Source organism: Cyprinodon tularosa, unplaced genomic scaffold, assembly GCF_016077235.1.
Source record: "Cyprinodon tularosa strain WSP-4 unplaced genomic scaffold, ASM1607723v1 ctg206, whole genome shotgun sequence".
NCBI classification, from domain to species: domain Eukaryota; kingdom Metazoa; phylum Chordata; class Actinopteri; order Cyprinodontiformes; family Cyprinodontidae; genus Cyprinodon; species Cyprinodon tularosa.
Genome location: NW_024038764.1, coordinates 1,578,715 through 1,602,093, shown reverse-complemented (window position 1 = coordinate 1,602,093; position 23,379 = coordinate 1,578,715). Strand labels below are relative to the sequence as shown.

Below are 23,379 nucleotides of genomic sequence, written 5' to 3'. Positions count from 1 at the left end.
ATCTTCAACAGAGACCAAAGGATTTTGCCTGTTCCCATTTCTGAAGCATCCACAGGCATATTTCAGTAAAAGACAAACCTGCTAAAACATGATGAAGGAACACATACACCACATCCCATGTTTAGATTTAGCTTCTGCTTTTACATTCAGGATTTAAATGAGTTAACAACCACCTCTTAGCAGCCTTTTACAGTAGGACAGGCAGGCCCAGTCTTTCCCTGTAAGTCTGCTACATCTAAACAGAGGCTTTTATCACAGCATGGTGTTGAAGTCTGACTACAACCAATTACCCAGTTATAACACAACCGCATCATGGCAGCTGCTCTGCTTCTTCTTTTTTTCTTTTTTCTTTTGCCGTCTTACAGGTAGCATCTTAGACTTGTGAAGTTTAAATGCTCAGAGGAAAGAGACTGAATACAGATGCCAGTACGCAATGAATGTGAAATATTTCTGTAAAGGTGGGTTTCCAAAGCCTTCTATGACATCTTGTTTGGTTCTCCCAGATTTCTTCCCGCTGGTTAAGCTCATTGAAAGCAGTGACCTTCTGTGATTTCAGCTTATGCGTAAATGCCTTTCTTTTTTCGTTTTCGAAGTTTTAATCTGGTTTGCTTTATGTCATGTTGTGGCCTGAAGGACATATCTGTCCCATAGACAGGTGTCCTGACCTTCTGTCTGCACTGCCACGCCTCAGGGGACCTCCGTGAAATAGAGGCTACGCCTTTGACCCAGTCTCCCATCGCCTGTTTGGGTCTAAATGGAGTCATTCGGCAGATGCAATGAATCATAACATGTGGGGGGGAGGGAAATGCATTTATGCATTTAGCTTGAATTTAAAAAACAATCCCAGTGTTTTCTGGAATATTTTAAGGTTAATTTTTTTTTGTGAGTGTTCTTTTAAAATTCCCTTCGGAGTCCGTAATAAAATATAGAATATATATATTTGTTGACCCGTGTTGTTTAAAAAAAATAAAACATATCTTCTACTGTCAAAAAAAAAAAAAATAGCACAACTTATATAAAAACATTTTAGATGGCCACCATCTTGTACACAATTTTATTATTTAGAGATGAAAACATTCTCTGATTCACCACAAATACAGATCCTTTTGCAGATCTCTCTTTATATTTAAGATTTAATTCCTTTAGATGACGATTTTCTTGCTGCTGGCCTCTCACCAAGCTTTTATGCTGACACTGTATGGGAATTTTCTGCTGCTGCGTGATTTAAAATATCTGTCTTACAAACATTGATCGTTGAGTAATCATCTGAAATCATTCCAGGAATGACCACAACACCAAAGAGGTATTCTGTACAAGATATGACAGATGAGTCTTTTCAAGAGGCAATCTATAAACTGGAGCAACATGAGTAGGTTCTATTAAAGCTTTTGTTGCACGAAAATCACTTTTATTGAAATGGATTGTTTACAGTTTATTTTCCCTTACAACTAAATAGTCAAAAATGGATCTTGCATCTCTACTTTTTTTGCTGATTGGAGAAAAACATCCTCAAAGCAAAGGGACTGCCATCCCTTTGTTTGTTCATCAAATATTCCAGATTATATTCACTTAAGCCGGGTTTACACTGTTTGATTTTTTTCCCATTGGGTCAACTTTCAGCCTGATCATGCTTTGTGTAGTGTACAGGGAGTAACGAGGAGCGATCAGCCTCTCACAACCACCTCCCGATCAGGAATCATGAGGTCTATAGCATGATCCTGTAGCCTGGATCGTGTGTTCAGAGTATCGGAGTAAAGGTGGCTAATCAAAAATGCAAGCTAATCTTATAAAATGTTAATTTAGAAATAAAAGTCTATTACAGTATACATGTCAGATTAAATAATACTACTTATGATAAATAAAAGTATTCTAAATATGCATCCTTTTCTTTGGACTTCAAAATTAAGCACTTTATTTCTTGGGTCTCTTACTTAAAGGAATAGTACACCCAAAACATGATTAGCCTTCATTTTCTACTCACCCCCATGCTGAACAACACTCTGGAGTACTTTTTTGATATCTCAAATGCATCTGGAGATCTGGGAGGCTTCTTGCTGTCTGCTGACATTCAAATAATGGAGGTCTGTGGCGCCCGAGGCAGAAAGGTCCATAAAAGTCCACAAAAAACGTGTCAATATTCCTCCATACTGCTCATCCAATGTATTCCAAGTGTCCTGAGTGGGTAGCATCCAGAATTTAACCGAAATGAAGTCATTTAGAATGTTTTTAGAGCATAAACAGTAGTGTATAGGATTTCCTGAAAGCGCGCACATGCGCGATCACGACGCTACGGAAGCCGGCAGACCAAACCAGCGCATTCAGCTCGGCAAAGAACTCATGCTCTTCCTCAACACTGAAGTCCTCAGACATTTTTCTTTCGTTGTTTCTTTCTTTGCACAGGTAAACAGCACATTTCTTCTTCTACGCTTGCATTATTGGAAGAGCAGACGCTGAATGCGCACTTTCATCTGGTTTGGTCTGCCGGCTTCCGTAGCATCGTGAACGCGCATGTGCGCGCTTTCAGGAAATCCTGTACACTGTTTATGCTCTAAAAACATTCTAAATGACTTCGTTTCGAGTAAATTCTGGATGCTACCCACTCAGGACACTTGGAATACATTGGACGAGCAGTATGGAGGAATATTGACACGTTTTTTGTGGACTTTTATGGACCTTTCTGTCTCGGGCACCATAGACCTCCATTATTTGAATGTCAGCAGACAGCAAGAAGCCTCCCAGATCTCCAGATGCATTTGAGATATCAAAAAAGTACTCCAGGGTGTTGTTCAGCATGGGGGTGAGTAGAAAATGAAGGCTAATCATGTTTTGGGTGTACTATTCCTTTAAGCTCCACATAAAACATGAAAGTTTAGGTTTTGCGATGTGACAAAATCTCAAAAAGTTAAAAATTATGAATAGTTTTTGCAAGCTGCTGCACAGTACATCAGGGATTAAATGCTCTAATGTGCAAGTTATGCCAGCAAAACTAAAGTACTGCTTTGCTTACCCTCGTGCCATAATTAGCCTTCCCACAAATCGCTGAACTGTAATTATGTTGGTGCTCAGAACATCTACCCTTGAGTAGAAAAGCCCTCACGTTTCAGTGAGGTTATTTAACTAGGACTCCTGACCTTGCTTGTTTAGCCTGGCTGCTACACCGACAATGTTGCACACAATCCTTCACTGCTTTCAGAATCTTGATGCGTATGTCAGTGAGAAAGCCTTACTCAGTGTTTTTTCAGGCAAAAACTGGACAAATTGATATGCAGTTGATTTCCTCTCCGCTCTGAAATTCATCCGGAGCAATCCAAGTCCGGCAGGTTGTTATTGGAGAAAACGCTTCATGCCAGCGATCTCGGGTTCTCTGCCTTCTCCGCACTTGTGCTGATAATCACCCACTCGCGTGACTGCATATGAGAAGGCATCGTAGATATGTACGCGTGTTTGCACACATTCCTACTAGAGCATCACCATGTAGATTTGTGCCTCCATCATCCGGCCTGTTTGGGTGTATATGTGTGTTTGTGTGTGTTTGGTAGTGAACATTGTCTTCTTGAAACACTAAGCAAATCTCCTCAATGTGATAATTGGCTCCCCAGGGTGCTTGTATTTTTGCTGCTCATCATCATTATTCCCTGAAGGAAAAAAATGAGGGTTTGTGAGATGTACTGTAATAGACAAAGTTTCTGAAGATTCGGGAGGTATATATATATACCATTTAATTATATCTGATTCTCTCCACAATCATTTTTTTTGTGTGTGTGTGTCTATTGATATAAATGGTTACTTGAGATCTGATTATACCTCTTTGTATTTTGCTATGCCCTGTATTTTTTGAGGCCATCATTTATGCTGATCAAGCAAGAAAATAGAAAAATTGTCTCTTTTAAATTTAACATGGTTATGTAGATTAATATGCATTTTCCCGTATTAAATAGGGAATCAGAATCTGAACTTTGCTTTTACTCTGGTTGGGAGGAATTACTTTGAGGCAAGATCCTGTGGAGCCTCTCTGCAAAATCTTGTCTGCCTTAATCATGGAATCAAGTGCTTAACTCTGACTGATTAGTTTTGTTAGATCTGCAGGGATCTTTTCCAGCATCCAGAGTGGCTTTCTAGGGTGTCCTCTCTTAATCTTTTCCTCTGTGTGAGCCATTGCTCTTTATATATGTAGTTGGATCTTTGAGGTATGTTTTTTCTCAATATTTCTTACTCGTTGGATATTCATACTCCCATTTGTAGCAGTTCGTGCTTGCATCATCATTTTGGGTCATTATGAATAACATTACAGTGTTTTCACCAGTTTGCCTTTAAATATATTATTCATTTTTGGTAATATTTCATTACATAAAGCCCACTTGCTGTTAACGCTAAGGGGGCAAGGCTCTCTTTAAAGCCATTTATCAGGGATTAAAACCTTTAATCTTGCAAAGTTTTACCACATTTATCTTTTTGAGACAAGTTAATAGCAACTCTTCAGGACTCTGCATCATCCTAAAGTTCTACGAGTGACTGGATTATTATAGACATAGCCCTTAATGTCAAGCCTGTTAAGCTTCATCCAATGCCTAGTTATCTGATGCTAGCTTTGTTAATGAACAATGCATAATACTCATAGCCGAGTTAAAGATGCAGTCAACTATATTGCTATAAAGAAACACTGTTTGTGGTCTTAAACTTCCATTGTTGATATCTATTTTTCTAAATTGAACCATGATCAACTGAAAAATGGTAATCAACCAACAGTTTATAATAAATAGAAGCAGCTATTTAACTCTTGGAAGGCTTTACTTATTAAGATTTTTAATGCTGCATAGACAGCAATAGCTGGTGGTTTGTAGTGGGGACACCTGAGCTGTGTGCAAAGCAGACCTGTTTTAGTGCCTGAAGGCGAATAGAGATGCTCATTTTGCCAAGAGCGTCTCTCCTGTGTTCGTAAGTCTTTTCCATCCATATGTTCTCGCAGTCTCTGGGGTATAACGGACCATGGAGCAGATTGTTGGCCTTGTCATTGGGGGAAACAGTGAGACAGCTGGGCACCCATCACACGGCCAAACAGATGTTCAGGTGACTCATGGAGGAACTGAATGGTAATGGCTGTGATGCGGATGAAGAAGAGTGTTGATGGAGGCAGAAAAAATGAATTTCTACACTGATGCAAGGACTCATAGGCTTCATTAGTGATCCCCTGTCAGCCTGCAAGGTGGGCCAAATGTTTTCCACCCTCCCACAGTTTCAGACTTTGGCTTTGCCTCCCATACGGATTCAGCTACTGCGCTCTAACTGCTCTAGGTCTAATACCTTTGATCTCTTGATTATTTTTGCCTAAACGTGAGTTGGATGGCTAAGCTGCTCATTGATTTAGCTTTTTAAATTCTGACGAACCTCAGGGAACATTCAGAAGCTGAAACTGAATCCAACCCTGCAACCACATGATCAAATGTTACCAGGCTGTGGTAAAAATGGAAATGTGGGAACGCTTTCTGCAGACTCCATGGCTTCAAGCCAAGCTTAATAATTTCTGAGGCACGCATCTGACACACATCTGCATGATGAAAAAGCAGTAATGTTGGCAAATTCCTCATTCCCCACTGTTAGTGAGACCCATTTATCAAATTAAGCTCAATGAAAGTTCTTCGATTTCTTTTCCAAGCCCTTCTACACAAGCCCTTCTCTATTTTCCCTTGCCAAGCTTTGTTCTTTGGTTGCAGGTCTCATATATAATACATGAATGTTGGGAGACGTATCCCATTCTGTCCATGCTGCCTCTTATTCCCAAGAAAGGGGCTATTTTTAAGAGCTAGATAGGCCAAATGTGGATTCAGGAGATGCTGACTTCTACCTGTAAGGTGGCAGTGGTTAAATATGATTAAAGTTCTGAAAAATAAATAATCACATTTAATATATTTCTGTTTTTAGTCCTCTTTATTTCTCTTTGTGGGATTTAAAACTAAGCAATGTGTTGTAAAGTCAAAAAAATTAATGTATCTTTTTGTCTTTTGTTACAACAGCTGGCACCACCTACATCTTTGGCAAAGGAGGAGGCCTGATCACTTACACATGGCCCAATAACGAGAGGCCAAGCACACGGACGGACCGGCTGGCTGTGGGCTTTAGCACCACCATAAAGGATGCAATCCTTGTTCGCATTGACAGCGCCCCACGCCTGGGTGACTACATCATGCTCCACATCGTACGTATTAAGCCTAAGAAATCCTTTTATTGTCGTTTTTTCTCATGCATGTTCCTGCAGAGGGGGAGCAGTGGGTAGTGCTCAGTACCACCTGGCAGAAAGAAGGTTCATGGCTCGATTCCCGGCCTGGAATCTTTCTGCATGGAGTTTGCATGTTCTCCCTGAGGATGTGTGGGTTCTCTCTGGGTACTCCAGCTGCCTCCCAGAGTCCAAAAACCTGACTGTTAGGTTACTGGCTTCTCTAAATTCTCCTCAGGTGTGAGTGGGTGTGTGTGAATGGTTGTTTTGTCCTGTTTGTCTCTGTGTTGCCCTGCGATGAACTGGCGACCTGTCCAGGTTGGACCCCGACCCTCGCCCATAGACAGCAGGAGGTAGGCACCAGCACTCCTTGCGAGCCCAGCAGGGATGAGCATGACAGAACGTGGATGGATGGATGTACCAGCAAACCTTTTAAACCAAATCAAAAGTTTTTATATTTCCTAATAAGCTTACTTTTTTGGTTTAGGATACCAAAGTGAAAGGGATTGAATATCAATGTTGATAGTAGCAAAAATGGTTGACCTTTGAAGACTTATGTAAACTTTTTTTAAAATCTTTAATATAACAGAGAAACAAACAGTTTTACTTGCAATACAAACCAGCACTACATCTGCTTTATAGGGATGCCGTAGTTCTGCTGGCCCACTCAAGCCAAGACCTACATGGTCAAAACAATTTGGGTCATGACCAAGAGCCAGACCCCAGGTTCCTCTGCAGAGTGACTGGGCACTCCCCTAGAGATAAGGTTTGGAACCTGGCCTTCCATGAGGGGCTTAAAGTACAGCCACTTCTCCTCCACATTGAGAGCAGCCAGTTGAAATGGCTCTAACAATTGTCATAGATACCCCATTGATGTCTCCCTGGCATGTCCCACTAGGAGGAGGCCCAGGGGATGCCTCAGGAGATGCCAGAGGGACTATGTCTCTCAGCAGGCCCTAGAATGCTTTAGGCTTCCTTTGGAGGAGCTTGAGGAGGTGTCTGAGGAGATGGAAGTCTTGGAGTCTCTGCTGAGACTGCAGCCTGGCCTTGGATAAACCTACTGTAACACAACAAATATGAGCACAAACCAATATCATAATAACACAAACCTTGGAAGGCATTCTTGTAAGATATGACTCTTTAAATCAAACATTATTTTCTATAACCAGTTACTCAGCTTTTATGTGAAGCAGTCGTTTTAGTTTGAGGTACCATCATTTAAAATAAAATAAAATTTAGAGTCCCAGATTTTTATGTGAGTTGACAAAAGGCAAAAGGCGGGGTTAAATTCCAAGACATGCAAGTTTGGAAGCACAAATCAAGCAAACTTGTTGTCAGATTTCGGTATTACCAGAGACTGCCTTTTTTGTCACCTTCTATAAACCTTTAGGATTAGCATGAAATGATTGCAGTAACAACTGCAATATTCTTTTTGTTAGGTCTGGAGAATGTGGCAAGACTCAATTCTCCAAGTAAATTTCTGCATGTGGTGAAAAACTAACTGCAAATCATCATTAACAATTGGTCTTATTATCATGCTGTGGGGACAGAGAAACTGGTCAAATTATACATAAATTACAAAGCTGACGGCAAATTCATAGCTACATCTTTTTTGTTATTTTCTTCAGTCATTATACAGTATTTTTTGTTCCTGTGTCACAAAAAATCAGAATAAAATACAATTTAGTTTGGAGTTTTAATGTGATAAAAGGTAACATTTTCAGGTTGTATGAATATCTATGATGAACTGCATATTTCCTTTTAAAAAACCAAGGTGATTTAACAAACTCACCTCTACATAATTTACTCTCTCATGGCAGGCCTCAGGCCAAACAGTCCAGTGTTGTTTGAACTGATCTATCATTAAGACGCTTAAAAAAAGTACAGTACCCTCTCCATCCAATCTGGCTTCACTCACTGTCCTTTCAGATAGCCCCGCCTCTATAACACATTCAAGCCAACTCTCAGCATGAATAATAAATCTAGTCCCCCATACATATGGAGTGTTTTCCCCCATGTAAGAGAAACAAGCTGGAAAACGGAAGAGCCTTGAGATGGAGTTCATGGCCAGTGGACCGAGCATCCACGCAGCATCTTAATAACCTCTCACTGTGACCTTCTGTGTTGACTCACGCATATAACTATGAACTATTAACATAAGTATCAACCCCAACCGAATAAAAGCAGGGCATCAAATTGCTGCAGTGGAAGTTTGACAGGGTGGTGTTTGTTGGGGACAGAGGAGTCGCTTCTAATGCCATGTGAAAAAAAGATGATGTGACGATAGGCTGAGAGGGGGGGGGTTACAGTTGCTAAAGCAGATTGAAAGTCTTTCTCTTCTTAAAGAGCGCCCCACGTCTCCTGAGTGCTGGCCATGTGGTGCAGAAAAGCAGCCATCTGCTCTGCAGAGATGAGGGCCAACAGTAAGGAAGTTCTGAGGCGGCTGCTGAGTACAGAATTACAAAAAAAGAAGTGCATGTGTGGGTTTGCTTGCAGGGCTGGGAGAAAAAGGAAGTGAAAGGTAATGCATGTAGGGAAAGTGATAAAGATATACAGTAAACTGCGTGGGAGATGTGGGAAAACGCCTCTCTACATGGTTCTAACTGAATGGCTAATTGCGGTAACCTCTAAAGGAGGGAAAATTAATGTATTTTTAATCCTGCATTTTTGATATCATGACAGATCTAACCAAGCAGGACATATCCTGTAATTCGGTTGCAGTTAATTGGACAGGGAATGTCTTCATTCCCTCACTCTCATGCAGTAATAAATATATTAATAAGAAAAAGAAAATGGAGATTTCATAAGACCTCTGTGGACTTGGTTTCTTTTTGCTGTGTTGGTAATGTTGCACTGCTGATATTTCAAATGATGTAATTGACATCCAAGGGTGGCTTAGCAAAGACCTTTTTTTCATTTAACAGTATTAGCAGCCTTAGACTATTAAGGAGGTGGCCAGAGCAAGGTATTGTACGCCTCCTTTGTTCTGTGTTTGCACTTGAGAAGAAATTAAATAATGGAAGCTAATTTCTTTTTTTTTTCCATTACAGGTGTACAGTTAAATCAACTTAAACCTTAAGTGAATATTTAGTTTTGAACATTTTAAAGGAACCAATTTCTAATTTTAGCTCTAATAATTGTGGCTATTATGTAAAAAACCAAGTTAATTTCCACAACCTTGCAGCCGAGGAAAGGTTAGCGCTATAGGCGTGTCTTTTAACTTGCTGCCAAAGCTTAGGCTGGGCTTTTCTTTATGTAGCGATGCTTTACAATTAGATTCCTGACTACAATGAACTGCCATGAGGTAATCATATCTAATGGCACACATTCAATCTTTGCTCTCAGCAATGCCAGCTTGGTAATGAATCTGAAGCAAAAGGTTAAAGGCATTACAGCGGTCGATTGTGGATGTACGTCTCACCAAAGGTCCTGTCATGCTCAGGGCTATCACCTTAACTGTTACAATTATTAGGTTGCTGTTGGGGCATCAACGCTCACAAGCAGCGCTTTAACATCTTCTATGGCCTAATGTATGGCAGGGAAATCAACAGGAAAAGAAAACACCCTCAACAGATTTGTAGATAACAGCGGATTATCAGGGCATACATGGCACTTTGTTTAACATGCAAAGCCCTTAGCTGTGAGAGAAGAAAAACAGAAATCCAGGGATGAGCTAATCACATACTCTCTCCCCAGTCTCACTCTCTCTTTTGGTTCCCTCATTATCTCTTCCCAGTGATTAGCTTACAGCTTGTTTTGCAATCACGAATTAAAATGCTGATTGTGGTGTTTACATTTTAACTGCTAAGAACAACTGCACGCTTGGGTTGAAATCACAGGGGCGATTTGTGAAGGTGGCGGGACTTTTTGCTCCTGCTGGCATCTCATTTACGAGTTCAGTTGATCTGAATGTGGAGCAATGGATAAAGAACTTGGAAGCTTTTTTGGAATAAAATGGCTGCCCTGAAGTAAATGCCAAGATGATAGCCCAAACAATGTTTTTGCTTCAGATCTCCTAAAGGGAAGCTTCATCTGTGACCGCTTGACCTTGTTTGTTTTGTGAGTGTTCACTGCCCAAGGCGCTCTTTCATCGGAATGCGGTACGAGAACTTGGAAGAAGAAAACACAGTCTAGCCCAGGACAAGGTGTCTTGTTTTTCAGTACAAAATTAACTTAATCAGACTCAAGCTGAAGGAAATAATTCTGAATTGGTTTTGAAATTTTAGGACGTAAATCTAAGGGAAATCTGACTTCCCTGTTTTTGCATGCTAAGTGAGACTTGAGATGAGACAAAGACTGAAATCTCCATCGGTGGCTTTTTTTATCTATTCGCTGCAAAGCGGAATTGGATGCACTCCTGTGTTTTGCATAATTCTGCATGAAAAAAGTACTTTCAAGGGGTTCAAAAATAAAATTCCAGATATATTACTAATATTGCTTAATTAAGGGGCCATGTCCCTGTTTTTGTTGAGAATCTGGAGTCTCTAGTTATGATTCTATAATACTGAGACTAATCTTTCCTCAGCTGTAGTTTTCTACATTAAACACATATTCATTTGGACACAATTTAAAAGTTTAAAATAATTTAGCTCAAGCTGCAGGATCATTATAGCCTTATTTATATATGGGAAAGATGGCTCAAAATTTAAAGTTCCTACAGAGTCTTTACTGTAATACAGGTAAAAAATGGCAAACAGAATGAAGCATTTACTGATTGATGAAATGCAAGCAGCACTTGTTGCATCAAGATGAGTTAGTGCTAAAACCTATATACCTTTGTAATATTGTTGTACATAGACTTGAATTTGTAGGATAAGGTATAAGATATCAATAATCATAATTTAGGACAAATTAATAAATACCATTTTTTCCAGACTATAGAGCGTACCTCAGTATAAGCTGCACCCACTACATTTTTTTTTTAATTATTGGAATCGTTTATATATAAGCTGCACCGGTGCTACAAGCAGATGATATCTGATGTAAGAAAAATTATATGATTATATGAATGAAAATTAGCCCTTCATTAATTCATATCCAACTTTGACTTCCCCCTCTGGTGGTTAGGAAGAATCAATATTAAAGCTGCACCTTCTTATAAGCCGTATAAGCTAGGGAAAAAAGCAGTGGCTTATTGCCCAAATAATACAGTATGTCTTATTAAAACTGGAAGTTAGCAGCAAAATATCAGCGTTACAGTTTGGTACTTTGATGGGATAACAGATACTGATAAACATTTGGTTACTACTTAGAAACAGAATTATCATAAAAGTCTGATCTTTGACTTGGAAACTCACCGCAAACTTCAAGTTCAGATTTATTGTGGCTGCCATACTATCTATGTGCACTTCAAAATGTTTTTCTTATTAGTGAACATAGTATTATACAGTCTGTATCTGGAAATATTGCATGGGATATGGAGAAATGCATTGTCAGGGCTTCTATACAGTAGCTAATGGTAGTAGGGACTATAAAAATAGCAAATCCCAATGAGTTTGCAACTTCTGACCCAAACGGGGTCAACCAGGGTGTGATGTCATTCCTGGGCAAATTTAGCAGAGCATATTAGAAGGCTTATGAGTTTAATCTTTGACACTGCTTAATTCTCTTAGCTGTTCTCAGCTAAACATAGATGTTTTAGACTTCTAAAAACTGATTCAAACCTCAAAGAGCATTCAGATTTTTTCACAATTTATTCACATTTTAGCTTAGATGCCTGTTGGCATAATTTTGATGTCGTTGAAATGTATTTTTAACCAAGAGTGCTCGGTGGCACACCTTGTTCCTTCACCTTCAGTCACACTCAAACACACAGCGACGACTAACACGAAGATCAGCCACGGCCCTATTTTCTAATAGAGCACACCCACAGTGAATTTCATTATCCATTTGAGTTTTTCCTCTCATGCTAATTCACTGAGAGAGAAGGTGCGGCTGGTGGATAATTGAAAACCTTCATCCAGACACTGAGAAGCAAGGTTCAGCATGAGCCTTCCAGTTTTATTCTGCATGGCAAATGCAATGCAATGCAAATGCGCTGTGTGCTTTTTTTAAATGCACATATTCACAACTGCAAAATTGTCTGAATTTTTCTGAATTAATGCAAAAATGTTTTTTTTCCCCTCATTCCTGTCAGCATCAATCCGTCACCAGTCCTCCTCTGTCACTGTGTTTATGTCAAGCAGTGTCTGTTTCCCCATCTGCTTCACTCGCTGCCCTCTCCTCCTGACAGACTTAATATAAGATGTTTGATGTGTACCTGTGTGCATCAGTGCGTATATGGCCAGCAATGTATTGCTTCTATCAAGTTACCGCAACCTCTGCAGGGGAAAGATAGATATTGTCACGGTTATGGCTCATGGCCTCTGATAACATTACAGCTTCGTATTTGACTTTGTTTTTTTTTTTCTCACCTCCCACTCTTGATTCCTCCTTCATAGATATAAGGAACTGGGAGAAAATATCTGGCACATGCTTACAGAGGCTTGCAGTACATGCAGTCAGCACTTATAGCTGAACTTTCCTTTTAATCTCTGCCAAATGATGATTACCTATATTTTTAGCTTAGTATATATTAGTTCAATTTAAAGTCATGTCTGTTATTTTAATGGGATTATTATCAGCACTGATTTTGATTTAGGTGAATATATAGAAACATATATAACAGGCAGATGATATAGTCATTAATAAAAGACACACTAGAGACCTATACATGTATAACCAGCGAATATATAGTGGATCTGTAGCTATAACACCCTTGTTCATCTTCTCAAAATTTCAAATCTTTTACATATTTAATGTAACATGTATCTTCCACAATTCAACTGAAACTCAAACATACAAATCCCGTGAAATCTTTGTCTTTTACCAATCAATTAAAATAAACAATTATCTAACCCAAATTGTTTTATTTTCTGCATCCTAGGTCCACATCAGCCTAAACTTGGAGTCAGACATTTCTAAAGTGCAAATAATCAATCTTAATGGTTGTTATATTAAGGAGAAAACTGATAAAATATTAAAATGAACAACTATAGATAATTACATATATTACAAAACGTTATTTAAAAAATATACAAAACATATTCACAATATTTTATATGTAACCATAAAATCATTAATAATGTAGTGGTTAAAAATTCAATGGGTATTGCCCGAAATGCCCAAAATGAGAAGAAATGAGCACTGATCCTGGGAAAACAGAGAGGTATCAAAAAAATCCAAATTCAGTGTTTCTCACAGCTTTGATGATGTTGATATGACTACAGTCAAGAGGTTCATTGATGCAATTGTTAAACCACTGACTCATATCTGTAACCTCTCTTTCCAAACAAAATGAAAACTGCAAAAATCCTACCGTTATATAATACTGTGGAAAGATACATTTTTGTAAATTATGGGCCTGTCTTTCTACTTCCATATTTTTCCAAAACTTTAGCTTTATCTTAGGAAACAGGAAAACCATTTATAAACACAAGCTACTTTCTGAAATTCAGTTTGAATGTAGATCACAGGGATCCACAGCTTTAGCAGTCCTGAAATCAGTGAAGAAAATTACCAGCTCCATAGTTTAAAAAGAAAAGGGTTTAGAATTGATATGATTTTTTTTTTTTGTTGTTGTTGTTTTTGTCACATTTCACCCAATGCATCTCGATGTATTAATTAGTAAAACTAGAGCTTCATCAAACTGTCCTTGAATTTGGAGAAAACAGTTAATGTTATTTTAAAATATCGAGTGAAATAAAGGAGTGAAGGTCAAAATAGATGAAATAGAGCTGGAACTAGTAAGGAAATTGTCTACAATTAATGCTGGAATCAGCTGTAAATAATTTTCTGAAGTCTAAAGCTTTATATATTCTCTACTGTTTATTAGTTTTACTACAACAGAGCTATTGTGTCGACGTCTGGGCTAACACCTACAGGATATTTCTCAAAGCACTCAGGAAAATTCGTACAGCTGGTGATCAGCTAATTCATTTATTCCTGCTTGGTTAAATTGTCTGATCTGGTAGGATTTCAAACCTTTGAATTTTATGTATAAAGCTAGAAATCAATAACTACCAGATAATATTTAACTTTTTGCTAATGGAGAGGGAGGGTTTAGTTAGAGGTAATCTAAATTATAAAATCATACATGCTTGAAAAAACATGAGAAGAATCTTCATGTCAATAAATGGTGTGAAAATCTGTGTACAAACATCAGACTGTTGGCTATTAATATAGACATTAATGTAATTATACAGCTTTGTTTAAACAGTTCACCATTGCTTTTAAAGAGGCTTTATTCAAAATATTTAACACCATCTGGCTTCTTCTAGTTTCCTCTATGACAAAATATTAAGTGTTGTTTGGTTAAAACTACCCACCTTCTCTCCCAACAAAATAAACCGAGCATTTGGTTAAATAGATAATATGCTTTCTGGGTGTATATGTATTTTTTTTTTTTAACACGTCTGCACCTATTAAATAACATGAATATATATATATATATACATACATTGCTTACATACTGTTGCTGTCCTTGATGATTTCAGGACTGTCACTGATATTCAATAAGTTGAAGGAGAATTTTCAAAGAAGCTGCGAGAGTTTGGTGCAGGTCAATTTTAATAATTCAAAAGGAGTTTCAGAATTCATCTTTACTCTGACTGGAAATAAAGAAGGGAAATAAAGAAGAAGACACATTGAAACAGTGAAATGTACATTACAGCAAAAAAACTTCTGTCTTGAGTATTTTCCCAACTGCAATAATCCCTAATACACACAAACATATGTAAAACATTCCTTTCTTCTCTTTAGTTCTCCCTCTCTGACTCCATCCTCCCTCTTCAAAATATCTATGTGCATTTAGAAGCAAACAAATGCACACACATTTCTTAAGGCTCCTTCAACAAATTTTCACCCCGCTGAGTGCTGCCACGGGCACTTCAGACATGATACAAGAGCTCTTCAGGGACATCTGCCTGTCATGTCAACCAGAGGCAACAGAGCATTACAGAACACAGATACAGTCACACCATTTTACCCTCTCCTGCCACTGTCCCATGTGAACAACACCAACTAATAATTCCTCAAGTTAGACTAACAGAGCGGCATCATTTTCCAACCCAAGTGGCCCATAGCCTCAGACCCAGCTTCAGCAATGTATTTTTTAGAGATTAAGATGAAAAATTAAATGAGACACAACAAACTGTGTGCCTCCCCTCTATCTCCTTTCCTTTTTGACAGCCAAATCCCAAAGGGGAAGCCTGTGTTTTCACAGCTTCATGGTAGGACATGAATCCCATTCACACAGTGATGAAGAGACAGAAAGGAAGGATGAAAGAGACAGAGTAGAGCGTCATGTACATCCAAAAGTGGAACAAATACATGGCTCTGATTGGGAGAGAGGGGGGGGGGGGGGGGTGACAAGGAAGAGCGGGAGGAAGGGAGGTATTGTGAGATATGGGTGTTTTAGAATTCAGAGCAGGATCAGAGGCAAACTTGGCTCAGATAGGTCTCAGCACACAGGCACATCGTCTGTGAATTCCAAATTATATGTTGCCTTTCTGACTCGCTCTGATGCCCCACCAGCCTCTTTTCCTCCCTCTCTCTTCTATCCTTCCCTTCTTCTTATCTCTACATCTTTCTTTTTTCTGCATCACTGCCACAGTGCTATTGTTTTCACTCTAAAGCCTGGATTGAACCCTGGGAACTGGTCAGTCAATCAGCTTGGATCCAGCTGAGGTGCAAAGAATTGGTGTTTTTTTAAAGTCTGTGATAAGGGTCAAACTCACCAAGGTCTGCACCAAATGGTATTATTAGGCCAGGTGATTTCTCTCAAAATACAAGTTCTTTGTCTTAAAAACAGAAATTCTTACTATTTTTTTTTTATCTGCTCTCAGTGTAAAAGAAAAACGTATTACTTCTTTACCTTTAGAAAACACATAGACCAAGAATATGAACTGGCTTTTCTTTTCTCAAACCGTAGTTTGTTAAACCAAGTCAGAACTATTTTCTCTGACAGATGTTCGTGCACCTAACTACCCATGAAATTATCTTTGAAGATAATTAATGATCCTCATTGAGTAGTTTATTACCTGTGAGTGGATAAAAGCGATTTTCCTGTAATCTTCCTCAATCATGATTTTAGTAAAAAAAATAAAATAAAACTGAAATATCACAAAGCAGTGTCAATTTTTAAAAAGCTTCAATTAAAAGAACTTAATGGCTAAGGTCCATTTCCCACTGGAATAGACTGCACTACTTTGTAAAATCTCTATGCAAAACATAGAACCAACATTTTCACAGATGTATTGTGGATATTCCTAATAGACAAGAAAATCTCGCTCTTCTTTACGCATAACAGAAAGAACAACGAATCCTTGATTCATCCCAGAGGATCAACCAAAGACTCTGCAGAGGTCACCAACATTCTTGAAGTATTTAAAGTCATGGTGGTGATCTTTTCTTCTTTTTTTTTTGACACTTTACATTTTTTTCGATCTATTCCTTCTTCCCCTTAAAGCTTAAGATTAACGGGAAGTGTGTCAGGACAAATACTGTATGAATGTTGAGAAAAATGCATAAATATGAGGCCTAATGATTGATATTTGTTGAGCAAAATTGCTGGCATGGGAAGAAGTTTACACGTATCATTTAAAGAAAGAATTTTCTGAACCATGTCTTTAAAATACTTCAACACATCGTGTCTGTGTCTTAAAAAAAACTTTATTTCCCAAGAAGCAAAGTCTTTGTAAATTTACCACAGAGATGGACAAAAGCCTAGTTTTAGGTGTGGCTCCATAGTAGTTATAACAATTTCCCATATTTTGTTTTCCAACCATTTGGAGATTTCTTGTTCTTTAAACACAGCTCTGAAATTAGGTTCTCAGATTAAAAAAAAAATGAAGAATACTCTTTTTTTTCTTTCTTTAAGTTAAGATTCCTACAGTATTCTTTTTTTTTTTTTTTTTTTTATGACTGCTAGGATAGGGCCGGGGTATATAATATGTTCCCAACCGAGCTATGTTAGAATAAGACATCCGTTTGTTTATTTGGAAAACTGTAAAGATGTTTAAACTGAAATCATCATCTAAAGTCATTTATTAAACATCATTTATTGGAAGGAGAAAATTCTCTGGTACGAAAGAAAAATAATTTAATAACTGTATTAGTGTGTATTGGTGTGCTGATGTACTATATAGAAGTCTGGTGATTTAAGAGGAAAGCTTTTAGAAAGCCCAGAAAATATCAGTGAGTAACATTTTTGCTCTAAGTGGATCATGAATGCCTTAACAGTGAAGTAAATTGTCCAAATTTACAGCAATCCATGCACATTTTATGAGGTCTATGAGATTTTACTGGGACCTTCAACTGCACCGTGAAAGACCATTACTCTATCAAGCTGGTTCCCTTCTGTGTTTATGAAATAATCCTGACTAGTAATTGTTCAGAATAACTCTTAAGTCAATTTTAGCATTTAAACTTCCTCCCACAATTCAAGCAATTCAGTTCATTCTCATGTTTAAAAACTATTATATTTTCTTAAAATGATCTTTTATTCTTAGTTTACCACAGATGAGCTCTGCAAAACTAATTAGGATCCTTCCCATAAATATATTCAGGCTTCTCCTGTTAAAGCTTGTTGCAAATTTATTCAGTGCAATGACACTCCATTTTCCTCTCCACTTGCTTGGGATAAAACACCAAGCTAAATCACTGCAACGTAATAAAAGCGGACACACAAATGAACACTTGCCATCAAGTTTTGCACTGGGGAGGATTGGTGCCAAGTAGAAATGTGTAATGTCATTAAAAGGCGTCATAAACAGTTGCAATTTTCTTCAGTGCGTCTTATCTGGCGTTATATTGCTTTAGAATAGGTCTTGTTTGCAGTTTGCTGTAGGATAGCAGCAGCCTTGGTAAAGCAATTTGTTTTTCTAGCTGTGCATATGTGGGGAGCTGTATTTTCTATCAACCTGGTTTGTAGCTGGGTTGATTTTTGTCTTTTCTGCGTATTTCAATTCTCCAACACATTGGACATGCCCCTGTGAAACTCAGCTATGCATATCTGGACCTGACTATTTGTTTTACTGTTCAATCAGACCAAGCTTGAATGTGTTGACCCAATTTCTACAATCAGGAGATATATTTTTTTCCTAAAAAAAACAAGGAACCAATAATCAATTCTGCAATAAAATATTACACCAATCTTATTGTCTTCTATTTTTTTGTTTTAAAAGCATATCACCTTTAGAGTACAGTGAGCAGGTCCTTATTTTTCAATGTGTGTAAATGTAAAGAAAATATTTTTTCTCCTTTCACTTAAGCGAATTCCCCCAGACAAAAAATCTTCACCGCATCTGCTCACAGCCATTCAGCAGAGATATAGCATAAGCAAACACATTAGCATTACTAAATCCAGATAGGGTAAACACAGGTCGTCTGTGAAGGCTTTGGACCCCACAGAATGCCACTTTGATCTCCTGATTAAGACCTCATAGGTCCAAATTGCTCCACAGTTCCTTGAGGAATGCGTTAAATTCGGAAAACAAACTTCGTTGTAAAGCACATTTTCAATGACTAGTAAAGTTGATTATCCTATTTAATGTTACATTTTATTGTTTGTTTTTAAGATGTTTAAGTGTGTGGTATCCTTTTATTTTCACCTCTGAATGGATTCTCTATAAATTACATAAAACACCTCTTTAAATCCAACATGCAAATATGCATCCGTTCTCAATGATTTATAACCATAAAAAACAATAGGTAAATACTGTATTTTATGACATTCTTCATCTTTAGCAGTGAAAAGGTGAAATTTGAAAATCCAATGATTTATAAATTCAGTACTTTGCACTTAAACTTCCTCAGCCAAATTTAGACGTTTTTTAAAGGCAGTCTATGTTCAACTATCGACTCCAAGGCCACACGTTGGGCAAAACTGGTTTAGACCAATTCATGCTAAAGTGTTAGAATGGCCGAAAAAAGGCAAGAACTTCAGGATCTAGATGTATTGAGAAGTAGAGCTGACATAAAAAAAAAACACACAGGAGATAATCTGAGTTCTGCAAAACATGAACTCTTGCTTAATGCAATATAAGAGCCAAATGAAATGCCCTAAAGTTGTGGACGTAACAGTGGCTGTAAAAGAGAATAATGACACAATTAAAGCGTAAGGGGAAAAAAAGGGATATCACTGTATGTGTGTTTCAATGACAGGTGGTGAGGGACACCTTCTCACCAGAACCTAATGAAAGATCAGAAGGATCTAGTAGGTGTTTGAGTGTATCTCAAACCAAGGCTAGCTGCCACATTAGCGCCATAGACGCTCCTAAATCCCTCAATAAGGTTCACCATCACCCTGTCAGAGCCACTCTGCTCTCCTTCCAACTCTTACCTGAACTGCCAGGCAGTCAGATGGAGACTGGGAAATGAAAAGAGAGGGAGAGGTGGAAATAGAACAGCAAACAGAAGAAAGAGATTCACATTTTAGCAAATCGACTCTCTTTCGGATTATCGACGAGAAAGTGAGGGAGGGGGGGGTGACGAATTGCAGGTCTGCTCAAGTGATAAACGTCAACATTAGAAAATAAATCTGGCTGAAAAAAAAAATCTGTCTTCGGTGCCAGTGACGGTGCGGCAGATCTGCTCGCTCGCAAACACACGGGCTCATGCACGGACGGCGCTGCACGCGCACTCTGCAAATGCATTCAGTGAGGATTAAGCACCTGCTGGTTTAAAAAAAAAAAGGAGCAGCAAGAAGTTGTTTTTCTTTCGTGCTGATAAAAAAATGAGGGGATCAAATTGTGAGTGCAAAGCTCCTTCACAGATGGAGTGACTGGGATAGAAAGCTATTTTACTGAGAAAGAGTTTGTGTTTATTTAATCCCCCCTCTATTGACTCTCTCCATGACAAAGCTCTATTGACAAGAAGACAAAAAAAGCTATATCACCTTTTTTTTTCACTGTGAAAATCACCAGAACACCATTCTATAGCCATAGAAGATATTTCCTATTCAGCTGCTCTTCTAAAAAATTATTCTTAGCACTGAAGGTTATAGAGAGTATGTCATCGTTTTATTGATCCCCAAACGTTTTTGGTCGGGCAACGAGGCAGACAGCCAAGGACATGACAGCCCAGTATTCCTTCCCTACTCCTCTTTTTCTGCTCCTTCATTGCTTCCGGCCATTTTCCATGTCCCTTTATTGCGCTAGTGAAAAAAAAAAAGGTCTGTTTTTAGTGAAAGATCCAGTTTTTCAGAGCACTCTGTCTCCTGGCTAACATGCACACACAGACGAGACACATTTCCATTTCAGGTCAAAGGAGTCTCAAAAGAGATTACGCTCCCCCAAAAAGAATCCAACTTGACCGATTGTCCACAAAAATCAATAGAAGTATGACCCTTTTAACCTTATGACACATTTCAGAGGAGTGCTTAGTGGATATCTTGCCTCATTTGGAGTTTTAACGCAAGATCATGGAAAATGAATGCTGTTATAATGGCTTTAATTAATAGACATACTTTTCTTGTTATAGTTAAAACATCTTTATCGAAAAATACTTATATCTAAAATATCTAATTTAATCAGGATTTAAAAAGTTACAAAATAAAAAAAATTAGATATGCATTCAAAACTGCCAGAATCAAATCATTATTGCAAGAAATTTTACACCTCCTTGTTTTAGGAGTTGCATCGCTACCAGCTTAGGATAATCGTATTGTACTGTTTTCTATCAATATTAACCTATATTAAAGACACATTATTTCAGTTTTTACTAAAAAAATATTTTCTGTAGCCTTTTTATTTGACCCTTTACAATTAAAACTTTGTTTGACGAGCAGACTGAAGCCGTTCAGCACCGATGTATCTGTAGGCCTGTAGCCTATTTTCCTTAATCTGCTTCGGATCAGAAGTTCCAACGCTGATGTGACATCAAGCGTGTCCATGTTAAATGGCTCCGACCTAGCAAACAATTGAAGCGTTAAATTCAAGATGGATTTTGTGGATACTCAGAGGCAAACAGCTTCCAGCTCAAGTCAGACACCAAGGCCGACCCCATGTAAAGCTGGGCATACACTGTACGATATTTTCAATCGTTGTACTCAGCTACAGCTCAAACTGTACGATGGAATCACATCGGTTTAACAATTCACTGCTCATGATGTATGTTCTTACACTGTACTCCCCGACGCTCCGATGTGATCTAACTGTTTACGCTGCATGTCCAAAAACCACACGTCTGACTCAGCATAGAGAGATGGCGCTGGTCGGACTCCCCAATCAGGAAGTAGAAGAAGTCCCTTGTTTGCACATGCAAATTGCGCAAATTCTGGTAAATCGGCTTGTAGATGCTCGTAGCTCTGCTTCAACAGCAGGATTTGCTTACAAACACCTTACGAGGGCCGACTGAATTTCAAACATGTTTGATTTTCTCCCGACCTTACGATTCCTGATGGGGAGGTGGTTGTGAGACGCTATTCACCGATTGTAACCACTGTATACAACACAATGCAGGACGAACAAAAAGGCTGAAACTCCAAAAAAATTAGCGCTGGAGAATCGGTCCAAAAAGGGTAAAAGTCGTAAAATGCATGCCCGGCTTAAGGTGCTAAAAGATTTTTAAAAACCTCGTCAAATAAGAATGCGAGCTACGAGAACTAGCAGAAGAGTCCTGCAGTTCTGTGTTTTGGCCACAGGGGGCAGTACGATTAGAAAACCCCATACCTCTTTAAGCTTCAACAAGCTTTCCCTGTTGAATAAAAAAACACTTCCACAGAATGACGTTGCGAACACCATCAACTATTAACTGGGACTTGCAGGGTTTACATTCTGTTTTACATAGTCTAATATGGAGATTAGCTGACTTCTGAGGGCAATTGCGCTTAATTGTTGGAGATTTCAAAGGAAAGAATGATTATGTCAAAATATATTTTCCAATGTTTATCTCTAAAAACATAAAATGTTTCTTCCAGTTCACTGATAAGTGTGGTTGTGCCACTTGAAATGGCAGCAAAATAAATCTTTAATGAGTGTATATTTTTTGTCAAGACTTCCTACACATACTGCTCACTAATATTTGATGCAGTCTTTTAATATTTATATTTTCTGTGGTGTGTTGTTTCTTAACATATCCTTCTTTACAATCTACTTCAAGATCTTGTGGCTGAGCTGCATATCTTAAAAGCAAGTAATGATACAATATTATCCAATCAGCAATTAAAACATTCTTTATTTTAATATGTTAGCTACCTGAGATGTTAATCCACTTTCTTTAAGGTAATAAAGAGTTTTGAAGCTTTCTCTGTTGAATTACGGCCTTTATGTGCAAACCAACTAAGCAGTAGTGCATCTTCTTTCACTGGCAAGGTCATTGACGCTTCCTTGCACAATTAAGTGCTGTTGACTAAATCAACTTGCCTTTATTCTCTTGAATGATGGTGTCCTTTAAGCGATAGGCACCTGGTTCAGAATGAAAGAAGATCTTTGGAGAGCACTGCTTTATACCCCGTCTATTAAGATATTTGTAAATAAATGCAGCATAGGTATTTGTAAGATATGTTTCAGACTGAATATTTTCCACAGAGATAGATACCCCCATCCACTTCATCTAGCATTCCTAACTAAACAGTCAATGTGAAAAGGTTGTAGACTCAAGCTTTTTGTTAGAATATGAAGTTGTTTTTTATTTTTATTTGACTTACCGTATATTCAGTACAATATAACTTAAAAACAACTATTTTAGAGGGCAAAGTATAGGACAATATAAAGCTGCAGTATTTCACACCCATAACTTATATTTGGAGGAAACCTCCTATAAAGTTTGTTGTAAAAATTTTTACTCTGAGTTGTTTTTTGTTTTTTTAGGAAGAGTAAGCTTCTGTCTTTTCTTATCCAAGATGTCTGAAGACTACAGAAGACTCTTGTCACATATTGATTGACTGATATACAACTAACCAGACATTGCTCCTTCTGCAGTCTATTACTGTATTATTGGCAGCTCTCTGATCAGTTTATGTCCTCTGTTTTCATCACTGTTAGTTTTTGCTATACCACTTTCCTCACTGATACCTTTGTAAAATGGTATTATGTGATTCTTTGTTACATCAATGAAAAGTATATTTTTGAGATTTAAAAACTGATGAGTGATGGTAGAATAGCTGAACTCAATCACAGCTTCATGTG

The 23,379-nt window shown here is 38.1% G+C and overlaps 1 protein-coding gene across 19 annotated transcripts in view; it reads left to right on the top strand.

Annotated features, from left to right (window-relative positions):
* nrxn3b (neurexin 3b) overlaps window positions 1-23,379 on the top strand; it is a 409,294-nt gene that overhangs the window by 294,565 nt on the left and 91,350 nt on the right. For all 19 annotated transcript variants that reach the window (XM_038285086.1, XM_038285077.1, XM_038285085.1 and 16 more), the window contains one exon: window positions 6,012-6,193. In XM_038285086.1, coding sequence (XP_038141014.1) covers window positions 6,012-6,193 — 182 coding nt within the window. The remainder of the gene's footprint in view (window positions 1-6,011; window positions 6,194-23,379) is intronic.